The sequence below is a fragment of the Rattus norvegicus genome, chromosome 10 (assembly GCF_036323735.1).
Source record: "Rattus norvegicus strain BN/NHsdMcwi chromosome 10, GRCr8, whole genome shotgun sequence".
NCBI classification, from domain to species: Eukaryota; Metazoa; Chordata; class Mammalia; order Rodentia; family Muridae; genus Rattus; species Rattus norvegicus.
The window spans coordinates 43,523,114-43,541,582 of NC_086028.1; the positions used below are offsets into that span (position 1 = coordinate 43,523,114).

At 45.7% G+C, this 18,469-nt stretch overlaps 1 protein-coding gene across 7 annotated transcripts; it reads left to right on the forward strand.

Moving 5' to 3' along the window:
- Nucleotides 1-227: 227 nt before the first annotated feature.
- On the forward strand, nucleotides 228-13,322 carry Trim58 (tripartite motif-containing 58). 7 transcript variants are annotated; one of them, XR_005489809.2, is made up of 6 exons: nucleotides 228-707; nucleotides 2,690-2,785; nucleotides 5,795-6,025; nucleotides 6,807-6,876; nucleotides 6,970-7,070; nucleotides 12,892-13,322. XR_005489809.2 is itself a non-coding variant. In XM_039085946.1 (6 exons), the coding sequence occupies exons 1-6, from the start codon at nucleotides 291-293 to the stop codon at nucleotides 11,227-11,229; spliced, it is 918 nt and encodes a 305-aa protein (XP_038941874.1). In that variant the 5' UTR covers nucleotides 231-290; the 3' UTR covers nucleotides 11,230-13,322. The 7 variants fall into 7 exon arrangements, 4 of the variants coding, with proteins under 4 accessions (XP_038941874.1, XP_038941875.1, XP_038941876.1 ...); XR_005489810.2 differs by lacking the exon at nucleotides 12,892-13,322 and adding an exon at nucleotides 11,180-11,204; XR_005489808.2 differs by lacking the exon at nucleotides 12,892-13,322 and adding an exon at nucleotides 10,717-10,756.
- Nucleotides 13,323-18,469: the final 5,147 nt, after the last annotated feature.

Consider the following 18,469-nt stretch of genomic DNA (forward strand, 5'->3'; position numbering starts at 1 on the left):
TTCAATCGCCTCTAAATGAGAATTAGGGTGGTGTAAATGCTGCATTCCGTCAGGCTCAAAATAAAGCTAGGGAAGGAAGAAGTGGAGAAAACGGAAGAGGAGCTGCTGGGTTTCTGAGGAGGTGACAATCATTGGACTTATTGCTGTCACCAGGAGTGGCTCTTTTTGGCTGCTGGATCCGAGCCAGCCCAGGAGATAACACCCTCAGGGCTTGCTCCCCTCCTTTTTTGGTTTCCTCCCTTCTATGCAGACAGCTAGGGCAATAGGAGCTGCTGTCACAAGCTAGGGCCATGGCCACAGCACCCGGGGAGCGGCTGCAGGAGGAGGCACGGTGCTCAGTGTGCCTGGACTTCCTGCAGGAGCCCATCAGCGTTGACTGTGGTCACAGCTTCTGTCTGCGGTGCATATCTGAGCTCTGCGAGAAATCGGACAGCGCTCAGGGAGTCTATGCTTGTCCCCAGTGCAGGGGTCCCTTCAGGCCCTCCAGCTTCAGACCCAACCGGCAGCTGGCCAGCCTGGTGGACACCGTGCGGCAGCTGGGGCTGGGCACCGGACACGCGGGGTCGCGTCAGTGTTCGAGGCACGGTGAGGACCTGAGCCACTTCTGTGAAGAGGACCAAGCGATGGTGTGCTGGGTCTGCGACACCAGCCCTGAGCACCGGAGCCACCGCACTGAGCCGCTGCAGGAGGCAGCCAGCCGCTACCAGGTGAGCCTTTGCTCAGGTTCTCATCTGGAAACTGGGCTGATGATCTCGGAATGTAAAGGGACATGTTCCAGACAAAGCCAAACCGTGCTACTGCATACTTAGTAACTAAACAACTCCCAAGCTCCTTCCTCCTCCGGTCTCCTCCCGGTTCTTACTAGCTCACACTCACAGAAGCTCTGGTGGCTTTCACTCCTGGGAACCCGGGGGGTGGGCATATGCTAAATCCAGCCTCCTATCTTAAAGGGCAGCGCTTGTGCGCGGCTCTCTCCCTGCCGAGCACAGACTCCACTCTCTAAGGAGTGGTTTCCTACCGCTTCTTGTGTGTGTTATCTTGGCAAAAGCAGAAGGCTGCTTGCTCCCTCTTCTTCCTCCGAAGTTACTGGACACGTTTTAAGAATCTTTACGTTTCCAACTTCCTGAGGAACGAACACAAGGGACACCAGCGTGGTTTTCCTTCCTTGACAAACTTGACCACCGCGTTGCACCGGGCACTAACTTTCTTAAGATGTTTGCTGGGTTGATTTCTCTAAAATTAAAAATTAGGGTGTTTTCCTCAACTCGTTGGGTCTCTCTCTCTCTCTCTCTCTCTCTCTCTCTCTCTCTCTCTCCCTCTCCCTCTCCCTCTCCCTCTCCCTCTCTCTCTCTCTCTCTCTCTCTCTCTCTCTCTCTCTCTCTCTCTCTCTCTCTTTTACTGCTTGCTTTCCTCCACCTTGTAAAAATTTAGGCATGAATTATTTTCTAGTCAGATTTTAGAACTATGATCCGCCCCCACTGTAGTCCCGAAAATGTCACTCAAAGCTTGGCTAGTGATACATTTCTGATACTGTTTTTTACATTTATTCTGTAGGGGTTTTTTTTCCTCAATTAAATGCCAAACAAACATCATCCCGACCTCTCAGCCAATCAGCTGTAGGCCCTGTGCTAACTGTGTACAGCTCTTATCCTAACCAAACAGATCTGTCAGAATCTGCTCTGTCACTGTTGTCCCTAGGTCGGCTGTGCTGTTTGTCACCTCCTTGGTGTGGCTCAGGCAGGGTTTCTTTGGGCCTGGTGGAGCTTTACCCCATCTGCTGAGCTAAATGTTTCAACAGCAAAGCAAATCCCACCCAGTCTTGTCAGGCACTACCATGAGTTCCAAGGCCATTTTGTATTCACATTCTACATAGCCCTATAGTGCCCTCCTTTCAAGTGTGAACTCTCTCTCTCTCTCTCTCTCTCTCTCTCTCTCTGTGTGTGTGTGTGTGTGTGTGTGTGTGTGTGTGTGTGTTTTATCGGGTAGCTTTTATGGTGAGGTTCAGACATTTTTCTTCCAAAAACATCTCTGTGCATGTGTCCTCTGCAATCAAGTATCCACATGTGCCTCCTGCAGGGCCCTGGTGCTGAAAAGAGAGATTTTCGTCCTCTCCACTCCTTAGGTAGGGCACTTGCTGCCAACCTGACAATCTGAGATTGATCCCCAAACCTATGTGATAGAAGGATATCTGGCTTCTGCACACCATATCTATCCTCCATATGTGTCTGGGGCACTCTTGTTGGTACACACACACACACACACACACACACACACACACACGCTAAATAAATGTTCTAAAGCCCTTATATTAAATGATAAATAACCCTTTAGTCTGTCAATAGCAGACAGCTTTTCCTCTGCTGCAACATTGTTTTTATTAAACATTTTTTAAAATTAGCATTATGTTTTACAGATCACAACTATTTGTCATTACAATTGTATTTCTGACCACTAAATATTTTTCTTTTTTAACTCACACTTTAACATTTTGGTTATTATTGGAAAGAGTGACATAATGACAAATTTTAGGCACATCTTGGTGTTGGGCAGTGGAGGAGGTAGGTGTCTGCAGAATTTCGTGAGTCCAGAAATCTGTTGGCGACTCCCTGGCTTATCTTTGTACTTTACATCTGAGCAAAGTCTAAGGGCTGAGAGGGCACATCTACAAGGGTCTTGTCTTCCCAAACAGAGGATGCTCCAAGTGGCTTTGGAACTTGTGAAGAAGGAAATGGAGGAGGCTCTGACCCAGGAGGCCAACGTGGGAAAGAAGACCATCATCTGGAAGGTGAGACAGAGCTGTGGCTCCAGGGACCTTGCAGGTCAATAATGTGAGCCATTCCTCCATCCCGTTCAACTCTCTCCCACTCGTGTTCCAACTCATTATTCCCTCTAGAAAAGCATGATAGTGACTTTCTGGGCCAACCTGTCCCTTTTAAAATCCTCTTCATATGACCTGACTTAAGTAAGTAGTTTTGCTATCTGAATCTCATGGTCAGACTTACTACTGGAACCTGATCACCTCAGCCCACAATTCATAAGCAGATCTGTAAGATGAGTGAAAATAATCAATGTTACACAGCACGTATAACAGAGAGCAGAGAGCAGCAACCATCCTGTACACAGGAGAACCAGCTGTCTGCAGTCATCCACCCACGCATTCCTTTTCCGCACCTCAACAGCCCACTTTATTTCTTATGCATCTCATTTGCATACCGGCAGGCCCAGTGTTTCTAAACCTGGGTCACAACTTGGAGCACGCTGCTGCCACCTACTGGGCACAGCCGGGAATGGTGCTGAACACTGGTAGGAGGGTTGTCCCACCCTTTGATACTGAAACAAAACACTCACCTACAAATGCATTGGGCCGCACAGCTGCCCTAGCACACTAGCAGCTGGCCTGTGGGCCCTGGGCTGGACACACCCGCTACAGTGTTGAATATTCTACCCATACCTGAGACAGAGCTATTTGATCAGACTCTCAGTGGTATCAGACTGTGCAAGTTAGAAATAATGGGCATATTATATATACAACGTGTTGTATGATAGCCAAGACATATTCCAAGATACACTATTTTCATCCTTCTACAAATAACCTTTTCTATATCTCTCTGAATCTTCTCTTCTTGTTTTGATTGAAAGTCCTTTATATACAGATGATTCCTTTACCCTATAAGAACTAGTTTTTGTTTTTTGTTTCTCCCCTACATTTCTCTTCAGGGATAAATCTTATTCCACTCTAATCACAGTGTCCAATCTGAGTGAAGTTAAACATTTGTTCTCAAATTAATGATATCCAGGTTTATAATTCAAGTCACTTGCTCCTGATCTTGACCTCCCCATGGACTTAGGCAATCAGGTCAAGATCAGGAGCAAGCCCAGGGTCCCCACATCTAGACCCTCTAGTGGCTAGCTAGCTGACATAGATGTGAGGCCAAGATTTCTGTTTGAAGACAAGCGTCCCTGCGTGGTTTACAGTCAGTAAGGTGACCACAGGACTCACAAGTAACAAGAGAAGTTTGATAAATACCACCATGATCTTCCCATCTCAGCACCTGTAACTTTCACACACAGAAGGACGAAGTGAGGACAGATGGATTGCAGATGCCTCTCCTCACCTTCACGCTTCTGTCTCCCCACCCCCATTATAACCCTACAACTACATAGGCTCTCCGTCTGGCTCGACATTAGTAGTGTAGCCTCCCACAGGACAGAGTGTTACATATATGTGAAAGGAGCCTCGCCTTTAGGAAATAAAGGTGTGAAACTCCAATCTATCTGATTTTAGAAGGTGACCATGACCATAGGAAGGGAGGGATTTAGAAGATGGTGGAGGCAGGATGAAACATCTGAGGAAGGCACTGTCTCAAGAGATTGTTTTTTTTAAAGATTTATTTATTTATTATATATAAGTACACTGTAGCTGTCTCCAGACACACCAGAGGAGTGCATCGGATCTCATTATAGATGGTTGTGAGCCACCATGTGGTTGCTGAGAATTGAACTCAGGACCTCTGGAAGAGGAGTCATGCTCTTAACCATTGAGCCATTTCTCCAGCCCAAGAGATTGTTGATACAGCCAGTTCTAAGGGGAGAATAGCATCCCGTCCTTCAGTGAAACCAGGAAATTATAAACATTAGAAGCAGGAGGTAGATGCTCTGGGGGGTAATTTGCCTCTTACACTCAGTTAACAACTGGTTTCCTGAATACTAATTTGATGAGAATCAAATTGAGACACAGTAACCCGTAGCAAAATCTATTCCTCGGATCACTTCAGGAGTTGTAGATGTGAGATCTTTAGGTGAAGACCAAGACAACAATGTGAAGCTAATGCAAGCCAGTGCCAGAGGGACTCTTAGCACTTGCTTGGTCTGCAGGAAACGCTAACCACCATCACCATGTAGTGAAGAACGCTCAGGGCTGGGGAGGCAGCTCAGTGGGTAAAGTGCTTGTCGTGCAACCACGAGGACTTGAACTCAGATCTCCAGCACTCACATCTAAAGCTCAGTGTGGCAGTGCGTGCCTGAAACCTCCATGCTGGGGTTGGGTGTGCAAAGACAGGCAGATTCCTGGGGCTTGCTGGCCAGCCTGGCTTAAACAGTAAGGACTGGGTTCGAGGGGGAACCCTGTCATTCGGTAGAGAGCGATAGAGGAAGACACCTAAAGTAGATTTCTGGCTACCCCTCTACATTTCCTCTCACAGGTGAACACACCTGCGCGCGCGCGCGTGCGCGCGCGCGCACACACACACACACACACACACACACACACACACACACACACACACACATGCGCGCGCACAGGCACCTTTAAAAGAACATCTGTTCTTAATTACAAATCCAGGTCTCTTTAATCTTTCTGCTGTTGTTTCGAGTAGACACAGCGGCTAGTCCTAGTAGGACAAATAGTAACATAGTAAATAGTGAGCCTATGCTGGACACTGTTCACAGATGGTCACTGACCTCCCCTTGCTACTCCTCTCTCCTATTTTGCCTATTGATACTAAATCTTGTATCTAGAAATGCTTCAAAGCTGTGTCAGATTGGGATCCTGGGTCCAGCATCCTTTTCCAAACTGGTGCTTTGCCAGACTCCCCTCATACAAATGGTCTCCAGCTTCTTCATGCTGTTAGAATACAGCCATCAGGCAGAGTACAGCCCACAGTCAGTTCATGGATGGGAGAGCAGAGAGGCCTCTGGGCTTGTCTTCCCAGCTCCACTGCTCCACAAGTGAGAGCAGGAGGCCCCAGCTGCACCTCACTTCATCTCCATGCCCCTACCTGCTGTGTCCCCATAGGAGAAAGTGGAGATGCAGAGACAACGTTTCAGGCTGGAGTTTGAGAAACACCGGGGCTTTCTGGCCCAGGAGGAGCAGCTGCAGCTGAGGCGACTGGAAGAGGAGGAGCGAGCAACCCTGCAGAGACTGCGTGACAGTAGGAACAGGCTGGCCCAACAGAACAAAGCCCTGAAGGAACTGGCTGAAGAGCTGGAGGAGATGAGTCAGAGGCCAGCGGTAGCACTGCTGGAGGTGAGAAGAGCTCCAGGGGGGCAGAGGCAGGTGTGCAGCCAAGGGACAGAGGTGGATCTTATCACTAACACCTAGGCATGCTCACTCTAGTAAAAGCGTGTAGAAACTGGTACGCAAGGCTTGTGAGTCAGAGAGGACGTTAGAGGGTCAGATAGCTCACACTAATACAAAAACCTAAATGACTCACAGTAAACAAAAGAATGTTTGCAGGAAGTTATGTGCTGACTACCTTTAGATTACAGGTGACTCATATTCACATGCATATCTTAAATGAGAAAAATGCTCCCAGATATTAATGGCTTCCTTCCTTATCGGTGTAGATCAAATGATCAGCTTTAGTTTGATGCTTCAAAGACATTTAGTATTCTCTTAGAAAGGCATTAATGGTAACGTGTGTGTGTGTGTGTGTGTGTGTGTGTGTGTGTGTGTGTGTGTGTTTACCTCAAATGTGTGTGTTTACCTCAAATAATCTTCAAATGTTCGATACCCTTCCCCAATTCTATCTTCATTAGATAGAAGCTCCAACTCTACCAGAACAGCCGATTGGCAGAATGATCAATTCAGGAAATAGCTGCGGTGATGGGTTTAGAGGGAATGGAGAAAAACTTCATGCAGCTCGGTTCTGTCCCGACTGTGGCTGATTGATTATGTAAAGTCTTATTTATTTACTGTAAATAGCATTTGCAGTAAAGTTCATTGTCCCCTGAAGTTTCATCTTAGATGTTAGCAACTTTCAAATATTTCTAATGACGTCTTTTCTGTGTGTCCGGCCTGACTTCAGAAAGAAGTCGGAGATCCGACTCATCCTAGTATGTCTTTCATTTCCAGGGAGCGAGAGGAGTCTTGACGCGGTAAGTTTCGTTTCTGAATCAGTGTGGGGTGGTTGGTGCAGAGGGAGGTTCCTGGAGACCACACTGACACCTGTGGGCTCTGCATATTTCTAGAAGCGAAGCTATGACCAGGCTGGAACCAGAGGCTGTCCCTATGGAGCTGAAGACCGTGTGCCGCATCCCTGGGATGAGGGAGATGCTGAGGAAGTTCCAAGGTAGGTAGCCAGGCTCCCTGCGCGGTCCACTTTTCAAAAAGAATGGGAGACAAGAATAGGTCATAGGAAATTAGTTTGGGCCAGAGCTGGAGAAAGATAAACTCACAATTCCTCTCCACATTGCCTGTAAGTCTCTCAATGTGTTTAAAAGAAAAACTAAGACCAGGGTGTGCACATGCGCAGATTCAGCTGTAAGATCTGCCTCTTCCTCTCTGGCTCTGAGGCTTCTGTTCTATTCTTACCCGCAGCAGCCTTGGTAGACAGAGGCTTGATGCCTGGGCCAGGCTGTGAGTGCCGCTGACTGCGGACATCAGGCAGTGGTCACAGACCGAGCCCTAAATCCTAGAGGCAGAAGTCAGCAAAGGCTGCCTCGGTGCGTCATCAAGTTAAAGGGCAAATAAAACAGAACCCCCCCCCCCCCATCTCTCAATGACTCCAGAGCCTTAGGTCACCAAAATGTGTTAGAGTCTTTCCTGCAACAGCTGATCAATGCCCCAGTGGGTTCTCCAGCTGAGAATCTAACTCAGTTCACTTTATGGTAAGATCAGCCCAGAAATGGAATCAGGCTAAAAGACCGACCACCTTACAGGACCGACACTCTTCCCATGTCAGTAGCAAGCAGGCTGAGGGCTGTGGGCTGTGTTGCCCGAGGGTTGCCGGTAGCTCCATTTAAAAGTTTGTTTTTTGTTTGTTCGTTTGTTTGTTTTGGTAAGCATGCAAAATAATGAATTTTTTCTTTAAATTTTTTTCTCTAGTTTTATTTTATACGTGAGTGTGTTTTGCCTCACTATGTATGTACAGTCCCTTCTAGGGCCAGAAGAGGGCTCTTCTGAAACTGGAGTTACAGATAGTTATCAGCCACTATGTGGGTGTTGGGAGCCAAACCCCAGAGACACCTTCCCATACCCAGAAATGTGTTCTTTATGACATTTTCATGTACATGCGACATTGCACTTTGCTCATTCTCAACCCCATCACCCGCTGTGGCCTTAACCCCGGTTGGTTTTTGTCCCTCACTCAAATATCCCCCCTTCTGCTTTCATACACTAAATCTGCACGAAGGTTACATATTTCCCACTACCAGCTTCAGAGCTCCAGGGCTTCAGCTCAGGTCTGATTTATATTGAGTTGATTTGTATGTCAGGTGAAAGGTTGCTGCATTCTCCTGCATGTGGATATCCAGTTTCCTCTGCTCCATTTGCTGACAGACTACCTTCCCCAGTGCAGGACTCTGGCCTTTGTGCTGACACTCATTTGGCTGTAGCTGTGTGAGTTTACAGCTGGGTCCTCTCTTGTATTCCGCTGTTCCACTCGTCTCTCTTTGTATTAACACCACACCGACTGTGTCACTATGGCTCTGTGGTATAATTTGAGATCAGGTACTGTGGTGCCTTTTGCATTGCTCTTTCTGTTCAGGATTGCTTTCTGTCCCGTGTGCTTTCTATGAATTTTAGGCTCGTTTTCCCTATGTCTAAGATGCCCACTGGGATTTTGATTGGGATCACTGTAATCTGTAGAGTGTTTTAAGCAACCTTACCATTTTCATAACGATTCTGCCAATCTATGGGCAGGGCCGGCTTTCCATCTTTGACTGATTCCTTCAGCTTCTTCCTTCTCTGTTTCAAAGTTTCCTTTGTAGAAGCTCTCCCATTCCTTGGATAGGTTCATTCCCAGAATTTTGAGGAGGGCTTTTATTATTATTTTTGTCTTATTTTGACTTTTTAGAAGCTATCGTGAATAGTATTCTTCTTCTTCATCCAGATCAATTTGTAGACAGAACAGATACTGATGTTTATATGCAAGTTGCTCATTCCACTGCTTTGCTGAAAATGTTGATCAGATCTAAAGTTCCCCAGTAAAATCCTTTAATGTATGCGATTGTACCATGTGTAAGTAGGGATAATTTATTTTTTCCCCAAATTTGTTTATCTTGCCTTATTACTCTGGCTAAGACTTCAAGTCTTACACAGTGAGGACTGCGTGTATTCTTGTCTCAGCCTTAACTTTAAAAAAAATGCTATGCCTATCTTACAACCTTTATTATATTAACTTATATTGACATATATCTCTTCTGTTCCTAGTTTCTTCATGGCTTTTCTTTACTCCAGGAGGGCACTTTTAGCATTCTTAAATGTTTTTCCTGTATCCATTGAGATGATCTTGTGATTTCTGTCCTTAGGTCTGTTTATGTGCTGGTGTCTTAGTCAGGGTCACCGTAGCTGTGATGAAATGTCATGGCCAAAAATACTCTGGGGGTGGGGCAGTTATCCAGCTTATGTTTGCACACCACAGTCCACCAACAATGGAAGTCAGCACAGGAACTCAAGAAGGGCAGGAACCTGGAGTCAGGGGCTGATGCAGAGGCCATGGAGGGGTGCTGCTTTTGGCTTGCTTCACATGGCTTGCTCAGCCTGCTTTCTTATAGAACCCAGGACCTCAAGCTCAGGGGTAGCCCCACCCACAATGAACTGGGCCTTCCCACATCAATCACTAATTAAGAAAATGCTTGGGTTGGAAAGATGGCTCAGTCTCTAAAGGCTCGTAACCAAATATATAAGAACAATGCCTTACAGCTGGACCTTATGGCTGAATTTTCTCAATTGAAATCCCCTCCTTCCAGATAACTCCGGCTGTGTCAGACTGATGTAAGACTGGGCAGCATAGCTGGGTTGGGTATGTTGATTTGTGTTTATTGAACCATCTCTTCCTATCTAGAATGAAACCAGCTTAACAATGGAATGGTCCTAATGTGTTCTAGAACTTGGCTTGGAAGTATTTTACCAACATTTTCTGCCTCTGTTTTCATAATGGATGTTTGCAGCTTTCTGTGGTGCCGCCCTTCTCTCGCTTTGGCTTCAGGGTGATCCTGGCTCCACAGAGAGTTTGGTGGCATCCTGAAGTAGTGCAGGTCACTGGCCCTGGCCTCTACTTCTGATCGAGCAGCTGTCAGTGGAGTTTCTTCAGACTCCCCTCCTCAGGAGCTATTAATACAATTAATTTGCTAGGCCAGCTTACAGAACACAGGAGAGTTCCCTTGTCCATTTAATGTGAAGGTGTCACAGAGCATGCAGAGGGACAGGCAGACAGAAAAGGTGAGTAGGGAGCAAGGAGAAGAGGTTCAGCTTCTGTCCCACCCTGACTCCTATACACCCCCAATTCTGTCTACTCCTTCCAGGAACCTCTGTGGGGTTAGCTGTCTGGAGGCCACATTCTGACATTTTCCTTTTTAATTTTTATTTATTTTTTTGTTCACACACAAGGTTTAACTATGACATTTGGGGGACTCTGGAAGTCCCATTGTGTACATCAGAGTTCTGTGAGGTGGAAATCAAGGCGTTTGCCAGGCTCCGCTTTTCTGAATGAGAGAAATAAGAAACCTTGAGGGTTCTTAGTAGTGCCTAAGGTTTCAAAGGCTGGAACTGATGCTCAAGGATACTACACAGGCCCTAGGGCACATCCTCAGCACAGCAGTGGAAGGAAGGAAGGAAGGAAGGAAGAAGGAAGAAGGAAGGAGAAAGGAGGAAGGAAGGAAGGGAAGGAGGGAGGGAGGGGAGGAGGGAGGGAGGGAGGAAGGGAAGAAGGGAAGAGGTAAGGTTTTACTATGCATTTCTGTTTATTCTCATGCTCTGTAAAACCCTTTCCACAGTGGACGTGAAACTCGATCCCGCCACTGCCCACCCAAGCTTGCTCTTAACGACGGATCTGCGCAGTGTGCAGGATGCGGAGGTCTGGAGGGATGTCCCGAGCAACCCTGAGCGCTTTGACACCTGGCCCTGCATCCTGGGCCTGCAGGGCTTCTCCTCCGGGAGGCATTACTGGGAAGTCATCGTGGGGGAAAGAGCAGAGTGGGGGCTAGGGGTCTGCCAAGACTCAGTGCTTAGAAAAGGGGAGACCACACCGTCCCCAGAGAATGGTGTCTGGGCCATGTGGCTCCTGAGGGGGAGCGAGTACATGGTCCTGTCCTCTCCCTCGGTGCCTGTGTTCCAAGATGAGCGACCTCGTCGCATCGGGATCTTTTTGGACTACGAAGCCGGCCAAATCTCCTTCTACAATGTCACAAATGGGTCTTACATCTACACATTTAACCATCTCTTCTCCGGTGTTCTCAGGCCCTATTTCTTCGTCTGTGACACAACTCCTCTTATCTTGCCACCCATGACAGAAGCAGGACCTGGAAACTGGACTTCCAGGGGTCTCCTTGATTTTGCTGTTGCTGCCAGAAGTGAGGAATACTAAATCCACCCAGAAGTGCTGCTCTTCAGAGAGGCTCTGGATAGATTGGGGGGGGGGGGCTGTGCCCGCTTCCACAAACCACGTCAATGCCCACTCTGCAGGACTAATGAGTGGATCCAGGGTGGTTCGCATACTGAGGAACTACACGGAGTGGATGACTCAGGAAAGGCAGCCTGCTCATCAAACACTGTTGCCAGAGGTTTCAAATTTTCTCGGTGCCTCTTCTCAGTGAAAAGCTAGAATTAAATGTTATTCTCCTTGCGTCTACAACCCTCCATACGGGGAGATTTGGGAATATTAATTCTATTCATTTCTGTTTATGTTTACTTTTGAGACACAGGCTCCCTTTATAGCCAAGGTTATCCCTAAAACTCAGTGTCCTGGGTGCAGGTGTGTGCCACAAGGCTTGGCTTAGAAATAAGGTTGCTTCAGAATAACCTTATTCTACTGAGGTCCATAATTATTCAGAATCTTTACTTCCTTTATTTCTCTCTCTCTCTCTCTCTCTCTCTCTCTCTCTCTCTCTCTCTCTCTCTTCCCTTCCCTCTTCTCCCTCCTTCCCTCCCTTCTCTCACTGTTTTGTGTTGTTTCTAGTTAGTCTTGTTTCTACTTAGTCTTACAGTACTTGTAGATTAATACATTTGGAATCACTCCAAATGTAGGTTTGTATTTCCAGGCACTGTGTTCAATAATCTTTCCTGTTGTTGCTTATTTAAAGATTTTATCCTTTTTATGTGTACAAGTGCACATGTCCGTGTGTATGCTATGTCACAGCTGTGCTGGCAGAGGTCAGAAGAGAGTGTCAGCTCCCTTCGAGATGGAGTTACAGGTGTCTGTGAGCTGCCCAAAATGTGCTGGGAATGGAACAGAAGGCAGTTTTAATCACTGAGCCATCTCTCCAGTCCCAAACCCCTTTATTCTGGATCAGTTCTCAACGACTTTGAAATCCATTACTCTAAACCCAGTATCCCCAATTCTTAGATCTTTTCTTTTTTCTTTAGAGTCATTGTTTGTTTTAAACTATTTTTTAAAGAGATTTATGTGTATAAGTGTTTTGCTCCCATGTATGTTAATTCATCACGTGTGTGCAATGCCCCAGGTGGTCAGACTGGAGCATCGGCTTCCCTTGAACTGGAGTTCTAAACAGTGAGTGGCAAGCCACCATGTGGGTGCTGGGAACCAAACCCTGGTCCTTTGTAGGAGCAGCAAGTGCTGTTTGATACTGAGCAATCTCTCTATCCTGGGTTAAATTTTTAAAGGAAGCCCGTGCTCTCACATTAGTGGTGGTGCCTCCTTGTCATCCTCGCATCAGGAAGACAGAGGCAGGACTTTGAGGGTGATGTGGACACTCTAGCAAAATCCTACCTCAAACAAACAAACAAACAAACAATAAAACAAAAAACAAAATAAAAATCAAAAAACAAAACAAAACAGAAGACAAAAAGAAAAAGAAAGAAAGAAAGAAACAAAGAAGTCAGGGAATGTAGCTTAGTTGTAAAAGCATTTGGTTATCTTATTCGTCATCCTGAATTTAATCTTCAACACCTAAACAGGCGAAAATCTCTCATTCTCTTAAACTTTTTTTCAGGATTTAATGGCTAAGTAACTGGCTTGAAGTCAGACTTCCATTTACACTCTATTCACTCACAGTGGTACATCTTCTTGGTGTGGGGACAATACGTGCTTGCTTTCTGCCTCTGCACATGGTACTGGTTGTTAAGACCTCAATCAAATCACCCAGGCTGGACGTGGATCCTAGGCAGGAAACACAGATGACCTGTTGTAGTGTAATGGAGACATTCGAGGTTATCACTGATGAGAGGCCAGAACTTATTTAAATACTATGTACATAAATGATATTGATGTCTGATTTATTTCTACAGTAAAGTGTTCTGTGTTCTTTTTTAATGAAACCCCTAAAGGTCACTGAAAGCCACTTCCTGTCACCTCTCTGTATCTGTGTCTGCTAAATAAGTCTTAAGCAAATAAATGTTAAAACGCCAAGTTCTGAACCTCCAACCCTATAGGAATTATTGACAAATTTAGTTATCTGTGTCTTTGATATTCTACAAAAATTTTTTATCTTCCTCTCTAACTCTACTTTAAAGTTCAAGTATTTTTTTCCTTTCCCATGGATAATTTTAATGCTGACATTGTTACTTCTAATCATGTTATTGACACAGCTTCCTGCTGATTAGGGAGGCTGAGTTCCTTAGGGCAAGTTGAGCTTCAATGTCAGGGTATCTAATTTCTTCTTTTCATCCCTTTGTACATGGCTACTTGACAAACTGCAAGGGACTGCGACCAACCACCAGCTGGCCAAGCAGCTATTGGGGCCCTAGCATTTACATACCGTCTGAAAAATTCCCAGAATTCCAAGCTGTAGAAACTGTCTGCAGCTGGCAAAACCATGCCTCTGCTAGAGCACGAGGCAGACCATAGTGAGCTGCTGCTGTGAAGCAGCCCTGTGTCCCCTCACACCTGATTGAAACAAAACCAGAGGCCCACAGCATTTCTGTGTTTTTCAAAGAAGCCAAAATTCTCACTATACCCCCCAACATTAGAACCCATTGTCCTAAGCTACAAATCTCAAGTTGTGTCTATGAATACCAACGCCTGCATTTCCAGGAGACTAGATGAGTTCTTTACAGAACTAATTTCATAAATATTTTCCTCTCCTCCAGCCCTACTCTCCTGAATCAAGTCACAAGTTTTTACCTAAATAGACCAGTAAATTACTGGTCCGTTACCAATGAATTATGTGAACTACATAAATAGACCAGTTTTCCCAGCACACTGGAAGATGGCGGGTGGCACTGGCCCTATCCACTAGTCTCACTCAGAGTGGCAGCCCCTACTCACAGCATCCCACAGGGCAGAGAAACTTGAGGCAGTAGAATTTGTTAAATTTGTCCTCTATCCCACGTCAGCCCCTCGGTTTGTGACTGGGTGTCTGACGCTCTGTTCTACTGCATGTGAAGGAGGAAAGAAAGGGTGTAGACACCAGCATGTGTGCAGATTCTCACCTGGGGACTCACCTAGGCACACGGTTGCTAGCAGGGGATATTCTATGTAGCTGAAGCTACATTTAGTCAAGAGGGCCTCTTCCGCCATCTTGGTGCCTTCCTTAGCCAATCGCCCCATTCCATCTGTTGGTCTCCAGCATGGCCTTGATGACTTGAAGGATTCAGCTTCTATTAATTTTTCTATTTATTTTTCCCTCCACAGTAATATTAAAAACAGGGACACAAGTCTGTGGAGGTCGTTCAGTGGCCAACATTTGCCTGGCTATATGAGGTCCTAGAGTCTATTCACAATACCAGAGAGAAGCAATAAATATATGTGTATTTACAAGGAAATCAGGGAGCTCAAGATAATGATCAGTTCCTGAAGCTAAAATATAAATCCATGTATGCCAACCCTTCCCCAAATTCAATAGTAAAATTGAAGAGATAGAAGAAAGCCTGACAACTCATTAACTGAGTCTTTCTGCTAAACCATTTACTTATGACATCCTTCCAATGTCTAGAAAACCAGAATCTTTCTTCACATAAAATTATTGATTAAAGATTTTTTTTAAAAAAATGACTGATTTTCAATGGATCTTGGGTTTTAAAAGGTGTGTGATCCTGGTCTGGTTGAATTGGTCTAGTTGTTCCTCAGATGATTTTTTTTTTAATTTACTTTAAAGCTACCCAGCAATTCTTGTGAACAAGAGAAAGAAGAAAAGCAGTCCCTATGTATCTCTGTCCTTTGAACAACAGATTTAGTGCCCACATTTTACTTGCATGCTATATTAAATTATTTTCTATCAAGGGACAAATTCTCATGGCTCTCATTTCCTGGTTGGATCTGTGGGGACTGGAGCACCGAGGTGGCACAGGACAACAACAAAATGAACGTGCTAATGACCCTGGTGGGTTCAGAAGATTGCCTAGAGCGTGGGGATACCGAGGGATGCTGGCCTTGCCTCCCTCATGGATGCTGATGGGCTCAGAGTCTCGTGGAACTCTCTCCAGGCTCCTCTGGGGAACACCGTCTTTGCAACTACAGCTTTCTGATCTGCAAACATCAGGACCTTCAGACAGAGGGTGATGTCATGGCAGGAATATCACCTTGATTTTCTCCACAGTGACTCCAGCTGCATCTATGTGCATCTAATGGGGAAGGCACTGCACATCTGTGGGGCCACACCTTCTGCACTGAGGCGTGTAGTACACTAGCCACACCCAGGTACCATGGCATGTAGGTCCTGAATGTGGGAGCTGATCTCATAGATTTGCACTTCTCAGCTGGTTTGTTAAACAAAGACAAGCTGTGGGCTTAGCTCAGCAGTAAAGTGCTCAGCTACCTCATGCCAGTTCCTGGTGAGGGGGAAGGTAACTCCGGGGTACTGAGGCAGGACAGCAGCAGAAGCACAGGACACACATTGTGTTGCTTAACTGTAAGTGATGCGCCATTTTTACAGGATTAGGTCAAAAAGTGCTGAACAAACACAGAAAATATGGGCTTACTTGTGCCTTAATATTGAAACTAGAGTTTGTAGGAAAATGAAAAACTGATTTTTGTCAGATGAAAAAAAGAAAAGAAAAGAAAAGAAAATGAAATCTGAGGACCGAGTTTTATTTGGGTTACCCAACCCCACAACAGAAATGAAAGGTATATCGGCTCCTTGTTGGATGACCCAGGTTCCTTGCTCTGAAAGGGTAATTCAGTATCCTGCACACCATTGTTATAGTCAAACTTGGGGTGGTGGTGGGTCAGAACTTTAGTCTTTAAATGATAAAATAATTTTGTTTAAATTTTTTTTAATTTTCAAGTAAGTGGGAGTATATCCTTTTGAATACTGCCAGCCCCTTAGGATCTGGCCAAAGTTCACAGCTTTGACTCCAATCAACTACCGACATTTCTGAGATGAAGCTGCACACATGGGGACAGGAGACCTCCACTGTCTGACCCATCAGCACCCACAGGTAACATCAATGTGACACACTGTCTGCTCATGCTCTCAAACACACAAGCTATAGAGATGCTTCATAGGAAAAGGACCTCTCTGTGCAGGTGAACAGCTCTGCTGTTTCCAACACCATCTTCAGTCTCCTCTTGGCCTTTCTACCTGTCACCTCAACCCGTGTAGGGAGAACTCAGGGCTCCAATTTAGTGTCTGGTCCTATCCATGTTTCCCTCAGAGCAAAGAAGAGAAAGAGGAATTATTTCTCCAAGAAAACCCACCCTGCTGTGAGGCCAAGTTAAGCCATGAGTAACTGCTTGCTCTGTGTTCAGGTGTGAACCATGCAACCTCAGGCTAGCCAGCACAGGGAGCTCTGCTTGTTGCATGCAAAGGGATCTCATTTGGTTTAATGTCTCTGAGACACTCAGGGTCCTTTTTGTTGATCATTAGCCTTGTAGATAAGGTGATTTAAAAATGGACCCAGAAGAAAACTCAAGGACAGTTTTATTTTATTGTAGTTTAAGAAACCAAGGGGCAGGAAAGATGGAGATCTCAGCAGCTGCTGGGAAGGACAGGAATGGAGGGAGAGTGGGAGGGACAGAAGAAGGGTGGAAAGGAGGGAAGGAGGGAGGGAGGGAGGGGAGAGGGAGGGAAAGGGAGACAGGTTTCTTTACATTAGAGGTTATCAGAACAGCAGGCTCAATAGTGATTCTCAGCAGCTGCTTGAGTTGGGTGAGCGCTTGGTTAAAGAGCAAGAATGGATTTTGGCAAGTACCTGGAAAGAAGAAATAGAGACAAAGAAAAAAAAATCTACTCTTTCTGAGTAGGCAGGCTTAGCAGGGAGGGCCTGTAAGCAGCTGTCCTGGGAGAGGGCTCTAGGGTCTGGAAACCCATTTCTCACTGAGGGACAACCCATTTCTCATGTCCTCTGAGGAGTCTTGTTTCCTTTCAATTTCTGGCTTGTCTCCCTAAGGGCGAAATAAGATTTCCCCCCTAGTCTAAGGAGGTTTCAGCTTTGTCTAGACAAGCAAAGCCCCTGGTGTCTAAATGAAAGGGTGTTATTGACAAATAACTAAGTCATTTGTAAAGTGACTTGCTGACTGAGAATGCTATTTGTCTCAGAGGAGGTCCCTGTGTTAGTGTTCATATCTCTCAGGGAGGTGACCAGATGTCCAAGGCACCCATGTTTACATCAGAAAGGATCTGGTCAGCTATGGCTCAGAAAATTTTGACCATGAAACTGGCACACATAGGCATATACCTCTAATTGGTCTGGGAAGAGTTGGCTTTGAACGGCTCTTTTAATTCTTTTTTTCTCTCCATCAAGTTCTATCAATACAACAACAATTACGCTGCTCTGGACAAGAAGTACTTGCACAGAGAGCTGAAATCTTGGACCTAAGGTAAAGTGCTGGGAGCAGCAGGGGAAAGAATATCCCTTCAGAGTCTGATTCAGAAAGAATAAGGGGTGTGCCCTTTCAGACAGCAAAGGTGTCCTGTACCTGTTAAATGCCGGTTCCTCACAAAGGCCAGCGCTAGTGGGACAGCCCTGTGGAGTTGCTGGCAGGATGGTGCTCTGTCTTGATTTGAGGTCTAATGTTTTCTTGTGCTTTAATATTGTTTTGGCTTCATGGAGAAAGAAAAAAAAAACTCATGTTAGAGAAATCAACAGCTCAGTAGAATCAAATTTGACATAGTGCATTATGTGAAATCTAGGTACTCTGGTAATGTCTTCAGGCCTCACAGAGACCCAAGCCTGAGGGTATGAGAGCCAGCTGATTTATTTTAAAAGAGTGTCAGCAAAGCAGCCTTTTATGATCTGATGGCACAGAAGGCACTAGTGTAAACATTCCCGTTAGACATGAACATAGAAAGTCACCAATTCTTCCCAGGGGAAAGTCGTTCTTGGCTGTGTCAGTCAGGAGAATAAACAGTCAGGGAAGGAAATCTGAACTCACGCTGTCCTGAAAAATCAGACCCAAACCATTCATCCATTCACTCACTCATTCATTCATTCATTCATTCATTCATTCACTTTTTTAATTGTGCTAGGATGTGTTTCTTAGTTCCCAGGACCCTGTTGGAAGCACAGCTTGTTGCTACAGTGACTGGAGACCCATCACAGCGGCTTGTGTGTTCAGCCCTCTTTCATCTTCCTCCCTCGTCTCCATGTTTAGGAGAATGCTACGGAGAGTTGGGGTCCTGATCCCTGAGA